The sequence below is a fragment of the Microtus oregoni genome, unplaced genomic scaffold (genome assembly GCF_018167655.1).
Source record: "Microtus oregoni isolate MIOR12 unplaced genomic scaffold, Mior012 000072F_ref0000427, whole genome shotgun sequence".
In the NCBI taxonomy this organism is placed as follows: Eukaryota; Metazoa; Chordata; class Mammalia; order Rodentia; family Cricetidae; genus Microtus; species Microtus oregoni.
This window is the reverse complement of record NW_024543979.1, coordinates 5,032,293-5,042,897: the sequence shown is the minus strand read 5'-3', so window position 1 is coordinate 5,042,897 and position 10,605 is coordinate 5,032,293. Positions and strand designations below refer to the sequence as shown.

Below are 10,605 nucleotides of genomic sequence, written 5' to 3'. Positions count from 1 at the left end.
CTCATTGTTGTCGAGGTTCTTTGGGATTGTGATTTGTAGGCTGGTTTTCTTTGCTTTATGTTTAAAAAAATAGCTTGATATTGGCATAAAAACAGACAGGAGGATCAATGGAACCGAATCAAGGACCTGGATATTAATCCACACACCTACAAACACCAGATTTTTGACAAAGCAGCAAAAAAAATATAAAATGGAGAAAAGAACGCATATTCAACAAACAGTGCTGACATAACTGGATGTCAACATGTAGAAGAATGAAAATAGACCCATATCTATCACCATACATAAAACTCAAGTCCAAATGGATCAAAGACCTCAACATAAAGCCAACCACACTGAACCTCATAGAAGAGAAAGTGGGAAGTACACTTGAATGCAGTGGCACAGGAGACCACTTTCTAAATATAATCCCAGTAGTACAGACACTGAGAGAAACAATTAATAAAGGGAACTTTCTGAAACTGAAAAGCTTCTGTAAAGAAAAGGACACAGTCAACAAGACAAAACAGCAGCCTGCAGAATGGAAAACAATCTTTACCAACCCCACATCAAACAGAGGTCTGTCTAATCTCCAAAATGTACAAAGAACTCAAGAAATTGGTCATCAAAAGAACAAATAACCCAATTTAAAAAAGTGGAATACAGATCTAAACAGAACTCTCAACAGAAGAATCTAAAATCACTGAAATATACTTAACGGAATATTCAACATCCTTAATCATCAGAGAAATGCAAATCAAACAACTCTGAGATTCCATCTTACACCTATAAGAATAGCCAAGATCAAAAACACTGATGACAACTTATGCTGGAGAGGATGTGGGGAAAAGGGAACACTCCTGCTGGTGGGAATGCAAGCTGGTGCAGCCCCTTTGGATATCAGTATGGTGATTTCTCAGAAAATTAGGAAACAACCTTCCTCAAGACCCAGAAATACAACTTTTGGGTATATACCCAAAGAATACTTAATCATACCACAAGGATATGTGCTCAGCTATGTTCATAGCAACATTGTTTGTCATAGCCAGAACCTGGAAACAACCTAAATGCTCCTCAACCAAAAAATGGATAAGGAAAATGTGGTACATTTATTTGCACAATGGGATATTACACAGCAGAAAAAAAAAAACAACATCTTGAAATTTGCAGGCAAATGGATGGATCTAGAAAACATCATATTGAGTAAAGTAACCCAGACCCAGAAAGACAATTATCTTATGTTTTTTCTGCATTGATGTAGGGTTAAGCCAGCCCCTTAGGGGCGGGTTTGTCTCGGGCGAAAGTTGACTGATAAATCCGGCTCGCGGAGCCTGTGCGGCCCTTTTTTCCTGCTTCCTATGCTACGCGGGAACCTCGGTTCTGTAAGTTTATTTAATCATTAAAGCTGTATATATTCTTTACTATCTGCCTGCATTTATTTACGCCGATACACATTTTGATCAGTTGTGGTTTTCCATAAGGTCTTAATCTGTACCAAGATGTTGCTTTGATGAAAAAAAAATTTATAATTATCTGTGGGTTTAAGGACAAATATTTAGAATGTAGTTAGGGATTATGTTGGTTTAGTAAAATAGCAGTTGTAGGTTCTCCTTCACTAGCCCTGGTTAACTGGCTAAATTTCTAGTATGAGGCATGATTTCCTTCTCATTGAATGGGTTTTAAGTCCAAGTAGAGAGCTATTGGTTTCTGCCAAGATATGCATGCCACTGTTGCACCCTTAGTTGGAATCATGTCATGTTGATTGTTGTTTTTGTTCATAGGCATCGTAGCTTGGCATGACAATTGGTAGCTTCCCTCCTTAGGAAGCTTGCATGGCACCTTCTGGCCGTGAGAGTCAGTCCTCAGGGAGGGGGTTTCAAATCAGATCCAATTCCAACCCTCCTGGTCTTATGTCTGAAGACACCAACAATATCTTCAACAATAGGGACTTTTATCTTCAACCTCTGGAAGGCAACCAAGGGCAACAACAATAGCCTATAATATTTTGGGGATTTCTTGGGCAATCAACAACTCAAAAGAAGGCATCTCATAATTGGCCTTGTGGTTTTGATAGACAGCCTATAACTCTTGTGGAGAACAGTGTCAGCCCAGAAAGGAATCTTTCTTTAAACTCTATTTATATATGTATGAATAGACATATATGTATTATACATGTAACTTTAGCTAGGTAGATAATAATATGATTCCTTATGGCCTTTTCAGATAATTCATTGTTACTTATTTTCCTCTTCTGTATTTGTCTCACTATCTCCCTAATCAAAGCTCACTCATTTTCCACTTTGGATCACTTATACCCTGCTATTCTCATCTCTACTGCTCTTCTGAATCCTACTGTACCTTTTTGCTGTTCTGTTTTCTGTAGTTACTTCTGACTATACATTCACATCTGAAGATTTGGAGCTAGGAACCACAGATAAGAAGAGCATGCAGTGTTTGTTTTTCTTGGTCTGGATTACCCCTCAATGTGATCTTTTCTAGTTCCATCCATTTACCTGAAAGTTTCATGATTGAATTCTTCAAAGTTGAATAATATTCATGTATCAGTTGAAGGGTGTTTAGGTTGTTCTCATAAGTTCTAGATGGGATATCTAGTTTTTTTAAATTGATTTTTATTGAGCTCTGCATTTTTCCCTGCCCGCCCCCCGTCTCTCCCCTCCACCCTTCAACCCTCCCCAAGGTCCCCATGCTCTTAATTTACTCAGGAGATCTTGTCTTTTTCTACTTCCTATGTAGATTAGATATATGGGATATCAAGTTTTAAAGACAAAAGGTGTGTGTGCCACTCGTCCTTCTGAAATTTCACATCTGAATGAAATTCAGCACAAATTTGTTTTCACCTTATTAAATTGTTTTAATTAAAAATATATATTGCTTCTTACCTAAGAATGAAAGCTAGAAGACCTACAGAAAGGCAGGAAAGCCACAAATTTACTAAGCAAATTAATAGATAATGATAGAAAGCAAAAAAGTAGACTTGATTACATCCAGGTTTCCATTAGCTTTTACATTAGCTGGTGAATGTTATGATTAGGTAAGAATACTCCGTAAAGAGCCTTGTGGTTCTGCCTGCTAACAACTCTCAGGGAGTAGCCCTTGTTCCACTGATCGCTAAAACCCTAAATGGCTTTCACTAAAGAGGGCAAGTTCATTGAAACAGTTACATTTTAGAAACTGCAGAGGAACTGTGAGAAACCAGTAAGAAATAATTGATACCACCAGACCTGCTACATTCAAGATATATGATTTATTCACACCAACAAAAATAATCACAACAAAATATACACTAATTATAAAAACAAAGGATGTGGTGACATAGGCTAGTATAGGTTCTCTTTTAACCATGTAAAGGCATTTTGCTTGTGTCTACATACATTTTATTAAAAGAGTAACAGTCATTAAGGTGCAATGGGCATTTGCATTTCCTCTACAGAAAGAACAGAGGCAAAGTGATGAAGCTTTCAGGTTACAAGGATTTTTCATGAAGCAACAAACTAAGATAAAGACCCCGAATATTATTTATTTTCTTCTCCACATGCACAAACCCATTAAACTGAAAAATGAGCAGTTAATATTCTTGCTTAGCCCTTACTAATATTTTTTCCTATTTTCCTTTTTAACTAAAAGCAAAGTAAAGAACTGTGGTCTTGCCTCTTTTTTAATTGACCTCAGAAGATGAACTCTCTATTTCATGAGAAATGCGAAATTTCAGAGAGTTAGCATCTTCCTTGCTCTTTGAGCCTGGAACTAGCTTGTCTTCGTGACTGTGAAACTCATGGCTCTCATGTGCCTGGCTGGCTCTGGAACTTTCCTTGCTGTCAATCCCATCAGACAGCTCAGTGCTCTCATGACTGGCCTTCAGTTTATCTTCCTGGGATTGCTCGTGGCTTTGGGTTTCCACACTTGGTTCATCCAGCTGACTTGATTCATGGCTGGTCTTGCCAGTGCTGTCCTGGTCAGAGGACGCACCCAGACGGTGGACAACAGGGATGACCTTGAGGACATCATCGAACTCCTTGCTCTTCAAGTGTGAGGTGAGATCCTCACCCATTTCATCAGAAAACTGAACCAGAACAAACGGAAGAATTACACAAACAGCCAAGGATAAGAGCATTATAATCCTTTATCTCCAACTTTTAGGTTAAACTGCTCTGAATACTTTTAAAATTTGATTGAAGAAGAAAAAACCCTAGCATGTACTTTGTCTGTCACCATCATGTCAGCCATTTCTAGTTGACTAGGCTTATCATTTATGTCTGTGATAAATAAAACCTGTAGGGTAGCCCCATCGTCTCATTATCTCTGACTTACATGAAAAAGACATTGAAAGTTAACTTGTAAACTGAATAGTAAATAACAAGGCTGAGTCTAATTCAGACCCTTTGATTACGCTCATTATAATTGTGATTTTTACAGTTCCTCTCACACACTTGGCTTCCAAATATGACCATTATATTTCACATAAACATCTCTGCAGTAGTTATTGAACTAACATAAATGGTTGTTAAATACTGCTGAGAGACTGCATTTGGAAAGACGGAACTGTGTGATAGACAAAATTACAAAGACTTTAAGCATACTTTAAGCAAGACTTCAAAGTAGGAAAAATGCTCTGTATTCAAAGGTCAAAAAGCAGACCTCAAATAAATGTACCGTGCTCAGTGAATTGCGAGTGAATTTGTGGACTCTGGTTTCCTAGACGTGAGCTCAAGCCATAGCCATTCCATGTGTCTGACAAGGGATTTACCTGGTCACTGGGAATGTGGATCTTCCTAGACTTTGACTGCAGCCCGTAAGCCAAACTATCGCCTCGGCCATCAGGGATTTCTACTGTAGGGACAACAGGAGTGAAAATTTCTGTTTGTGTGGTGGCAGTAACGGACTCATCAGACTCGTCCGAATGGTGAGAGTCGTCAGGCTGGTCATCGTCATCAGATTCGTCAGAGTCCACAGAGTCCTGGCCGCCTGCATGGTCTCCGTCATCGTCGTCGTCATCGTCATCCGTGTGGTCCGGGCTTTCATTAGAGTTGCTTGGGAGAGTCTAAATCGAAAACCAAGATGCCTCAGTAAATGAGAGTTCGGGTTTCATGCTGTGCTAGTTTGGTTGAAATATTTTAATTTACTTTCAGGATCTTTGCAATTGCAGTAATTTGAAATTTGCAATTTTATGGTTTTAAGATGAGGAAATGGGCCTCTTTCTTGCTTTTTAGCACAAGAATAAATGAAATAGCATTCAGAGACACTTCTTTGACTTCTTAATGAAATGTTACTTTCTTAGATATTTTCAAGGCAAACTTAACAAGTATGATGTTCATATTGCTGGCATTTTCCATTGTAAATAGTGTACATTATTAATTTACAAAATTCAATGAGGTAATAAGCATAAATAAGGCTAGATTGATTTTTTTATCTGAAATGTAATTCCACAAGATATCAGATCATCTGTACCTTAATATAGAAATTAAAATCCCTCTCTCTCTCTCTCTCTATCTATCTATCTATCTTTCTCTATCTGTCTCTATATATATATAGTTGCCTCCTTATTATCAAGGATAGTCAAGACATAACTCTGCAAGTCATGGGAATACAAACCATAGCCCAAATCAATGTCGTGAACTAAGGAATAAAGACTATTAAACTACAAATCTGCAAATATTATGGCTCTTTTAATCTAACTTCCCTTATCAGAGATCATCTGTATATTTTAATTGGATCTTAAGGGAAATTTTATTTATTTGCTCAGCAAATAGGAAAGATCACCGACCTACCAAATAATCTTTTAATATTAGCAACATAAATGTTTTAAAGTAAAAAATTGTGGCTTTGTTAAACACTGATGATTTGCTTATCAAATATTAGTTAAAACATCTTTAAACCACATTTCATACTTTATAAGAGGCTTAACGTTTCCAGCATCAGGCTTGAGTAGATATTTTCTGTAACATTAAACTTATCTGTAGAACCTGTGCATTTTGACAAGGAATGAATGCATTTCCTTCCTGAGCAAGCTTTGGAATGGATATTAGCTAGGACACTTGCTAATGGACTCAAAGTCGGAAGGGAATGGTGCAGCCACTTCCTCCAGGTCTCTTCACAGCGGGTTTCATTGCATGTGAGAACTTACTTCTTGCTTAAGGTCATCCGATTCTTCAGAGGACACGGTATTCTGAGGAAGGAAGGCCACACATTAGCACACACGTTAGCTGCCTAATGCAAAGTTATTCTTTTCCATCTAAAGCAGGTCACATTTTTCAGCCTGACTGATGGTTTACAGTGGGACAATCATGTACTGGTCTTCTAGACACCTATTTACCTATAAGCAGGAAGATCCCACTAAGTAGTCTGTATGGCTTGGTTAGTCAGAGTCTATTATTATTGTTTAAGGGTTTTATTTGTTTTGTTGTTGTTGTTTTATCATTTATTTGTTTTATTTTGTGTGTTATGTGTCTTGAATTATATTAGTGTATATAATGTGCTTGCTTTATATTAGTGTACCGTGTGCATGCAGTACCCCAGGAGATCAGAAGAGGGCAGAAAATCCCCTGGAACTAAAGTTAACAGAAGGTTGAGAACTGACATCTGGAGCCTAGGAACTGAACCCAGGTCCTCTGCAAGAGCAGCCAGTACACTTAATGGCTGTGCCATTGCTCCAGTCCTATTTTTCAGCTTGAGAAATTGAATAGCAGTACCTGTGGGGCTAGGAGAGCTTGCTTCTGAGATGGGTCAGGCTCCAGCCAGGTGGCTACGGCATCTGTATGTTTGCTGGAAAGCTATTAAAAAAAGTGTGCATTTGTCATTATTAAAACATAAACACAGGGATCTGTGTGCCATGAGCTTTCCCCTGACGGGAAAGTGTGACATACATTCCCACTTCCTTGCAAAACTTCGGAGATCATTTTTATAACTTATTTTTTTGTTATTGATTCATTTAAGGGCACTCCAAATAGCATTAATCATGGGGCAGGTCTTCTTTCAAAGTGATTTATAAATACTGGTTCAGCCCTCTCAACCCCTTACGAGGTAGACATCAGTATTTCCCTGATAACAGCACAGAAGAAACTCCATCGCAATGTGCTAGGTAGGAAGCAGTGGCAGAGCTGGCGTTCAAGCCCAGGCACACTGACTGTCAGCACTGGCAATGATGTTTGCCTCGTCTACCTTTGCTGGATGAGGTTTTCACTACAATTGATCCCATCATTTTTCTCTCCATAGGACTAAAGAGGAATTCCCTAAGGCAGTATTGTGAGCTTACCCATAGGTAGCTATTTAAATGTACATTAAGATTAAATTAAATGTAGCTAATTTATATGTAAATTAAGATGAAAAACAAGACAACTAAATCTCTCCATTGAACTAGCCACAGTATGATTACTCAAAAGGCACTTGAGTCTAGTGGTTAGCACACAATCATAAATACAGTGTTAAAGTCATTGCACAAAAGGTCCATTGTACCAAGCTGCCAATGGTGGAAACAGAATCTGGAGAACGACTATGCTAATTCAGGAAGTAAGTATCCCATGGTCAGCTGTGTTGGCCACACTTGGTCATGTCACAGAATAAGTGACATTTATCACATGACATAAGTTATGTTTATAATGTAAAGAATTGTGCTATGAAGGATATTAATCAAAATACATAGGCTAAAAAAAGATTTAATGATCTTAACATAAACAGCTAGTGTTCACCTTCAGGGGCATATCCTTAAACAGTTTTCCATATTTTCTTTTACTTCCATGTTTCTTAGATCCTAAAAAACTCACTTCAGCTTTTCAACTATATCCTAAATACCATTTGATGAACTATACTGTTATATCTTTTAAAAATGTGTTCTTATATTTTTAAATATTTCTCTTATTCTGTTTCTAAAATACTAATTATTGCCCCCCTCTCTCTCATAGAAATGTCAATTTTTCTATTTTGTTAAATTATGACTCAACACCTGTGTTCTCAAGTCTGTCGGAAAACAGATAGGTCTACCCACCCCATTTATACACCCCATGTACAAATGCCTCCCTGATTGTCTTCGTGAAGCTGCAGTGGCCCCCAGGCAACTCTGCACCGGCCCTTATTCTGTTCATCAGGAACTGAATTCTGTGTGGCTCTTTGTCCAGACTTGGGACAAGGCCCATTTGGGTTTGCCTGGCACATGTTCACCTATTATGGAGGGGCAGTTAACCAAGGCTGTTCATCAAATAATTGTAATAAATACAGATGTTGGTTTGGTTTTCATTTTTGTCTAGGAAATGTGGTCTAAAATCCACTGACAAGCACAGTAGAGTTAAACAGCACAAACAGACTTTCTCTTTATGATGGGCTTCTTAGCAAGAATCTTGGGCAGTATTGTAAATATTATGGCCATACGAACAGTTCTGGCCAACATCTGAGTGGTGTTCTAAATTCAGCCTCTGGGACTTTCTGCTTCTAGGCAAGCATGCTGACTCAAGGAGAGAAAGAGTCACTCAAGGTCCTAAGACCTGTTTTATATAAGTAGCAATAGCCTGGAACACGCTTTTAGTATATTAAAAATCTAATTAAAAGTGAGGATGTTCATTAAAAACAGTGCCCTGTTTGGTACTGTCTCCGCCTGTACTCCGTAAGTACTTTGAAACACACAGGTCTGATTATGTAGATAAATAATAAAATAATATTCCTAGCAACCTTCGCAACACTTGTGTACGTTCTTCAGTTAAATGACCAACCTAAAGGTGCTTACCAGTTTCTCCTCGGAGCTGCCAGAATCAGTCACTTTCACCTTTAAGATAGAAAAGTGAAGGGAAAAAACACATGAGAGTGTGCCAAAACCCATTAACTTTCAAGAATTTTCACGGAGATTCGGTTCTACTCACCGGGAAGGAGGAGGCAATGCCAATGAGGCAAAAGCAAATCACTGCAAATCTCATGGCTGTAGCTGGTCCTGCAACATATTTTGTGAGGAATACTTTGTATCTTGACAAGTTCAACATACACATATCTCTTTGCACTACCACATTGCTACCGAGCCACTAATAAATTCTGGAATCTTTTCTGCATCTCTGAGAAGACATCAGTGTGTAGGCTTTTGAGTCAACGTTTGTGTGCCTTTTCTTTCTCTCAATCTCTCGCCCTTGGCAAGGGTGGTGCAGTTTCCTGGCCTCTGTTTATCCAGACTGTACATCTGGACTCTCAGAGCTTACCCTACCACCATGTGATGTCTCCAGCTCTCCACACCTAAGATCAGTTTCACAGTACTTTGATAATTAAAACAGCGAACTACAGTGGCAGTAGTTTTTCCAAGGAGGAAAATCAAAAAAATTAAAAATTGCTTTTCCATTTTTCAAATTTGCATTTCAAATGTGACTTTTAACAAGTTAACACCATGCTATAAAGGTAAAAGAAAGATAACTTTGAAATTGAGTAAGATTTTCCATTTGCAATGAAAAACACCGAGAACACTCAACAGCTTTTCTGTGTGTGATAATGAGTCTACATGGTATCACACAAGGATCTTGGTGAAAGATTTAAAAGCCAGTGCAGAAGCAAGACATTAAGAAAGCTCCCACCCCATGTAGATGAGTTAGTTTATTAAAAATGACAGTATCAATGATTTATATTAATTGATTTATATTAATATATAATACCTTTCTTTAATTGCCTCCACAGTCATCCAGCAACTTTAAAATGATATAGAAATTTGCTCCAAAGAGACATAGAACTTTACAATGTGTGTGTGTGTGTGATTAGTAGCAATTTTCTCTGTCCTTTAAAGAACGAACTCAGTTTATTTTTGACTTCTGTGTTCAACTGACTTTGCAGATACCTGGAAGCCTACAGAGTATCCAACCTGCTGGATCAGAAAGCCTAGATCAGTGCAGTCTGTAGCTGATGAGTGCTACAGTTAAAGCGTATTCTCTGGACTCACCCACAGAATCCAGCCGGGAGAATGTGCAGCCTCCCTGGCCAGCTGCAAGCTTACCTTGGCTGGCTTCCTCCGAGAATGCGGCTGGCGAGAGACTGCAAAGCCCGGATGCTGATGCCTAGCTCCTCCTGTCCTGCTGCTGACAGCTCCGACCTCCCAGAATTTAAATGCTGCTCCAGACAGTCTCCACCAACCCGGGAGGCGGAGTGATGTGTCATGAGGTTTTTGCCACTGCTCTGCCCACCTGCTCCCACAACTTCCCCCTCTGGTTTTGTGGTTGAAAAAAAAAAAAAGAAAGAAGAAAAGGAAACACAGAAAACATTACTTATGTACAACATCTTTAACTCCTCTTTGCATTTATGGGATGCATTTAGAATTTTGGCAGGGCACGTAGCTTCATAAGGAGGGAACAGCTAATCATTCTCACAGATTTCATTTATAGCTGTTGAATTAGTGGAGAAACATCAATGGGAGTGAAAGGAACCGGGGGGGGGGGGGAGTCTCTTTCGACCTAAGTTGCAGGTAGAGGACACACGGCTATGCACTTGTCTCTGTCGGACTCACTGAAGACTAGGAAACTGCTGTTTCTGTAGCCAGGATTTTGAGACCACCCCCCCCGCCTTGTCTTTGTATTTGATGGCTGAGATCAGCTGGGGTACAGTGGCTCAGGTTTATAATCCCAGCATTCAGGTGGACCATCATGAGTTCGAGGC

General features: G+C 38.9%; 1 protein-coding gene across 1 annotated transcript; it reads right to left on the bottom strand.

Annotated features, from left to right (window-relative positions):
- Positions 1-3,225: 3,225 nt before the first annotated feature.
- On the bottom strand, positions 3,226-10,056 carry Spp1 (secreted phosphoprotein 1). The gene is made up of 7 exons (XM_041642074.1): positions 9,950-10,056; positions 8,844-8,911; positions 8,711-8,749; positions 6,687-6,767; positions 6,122-6,163; positions 4,745-5,038; positions 3,226-4,060 (listed from the first exon to the last, which is right to left on the bottom strand). Exons 2-7 carry the CDS (start codon positions 8,895-8,897, stop codon positions 3,656-3,658), a joined length of 915 nt encoding a protein of 304 aa, XP_041498008.1. The 5' UTR covers positions 8,898-8,911; positions 9,950-10,056; the 3' UTR covers positions 3,226-3,655.
- Between the last annotated feature and the right edge of the window lie 549 nt (positions 10,057-10,605).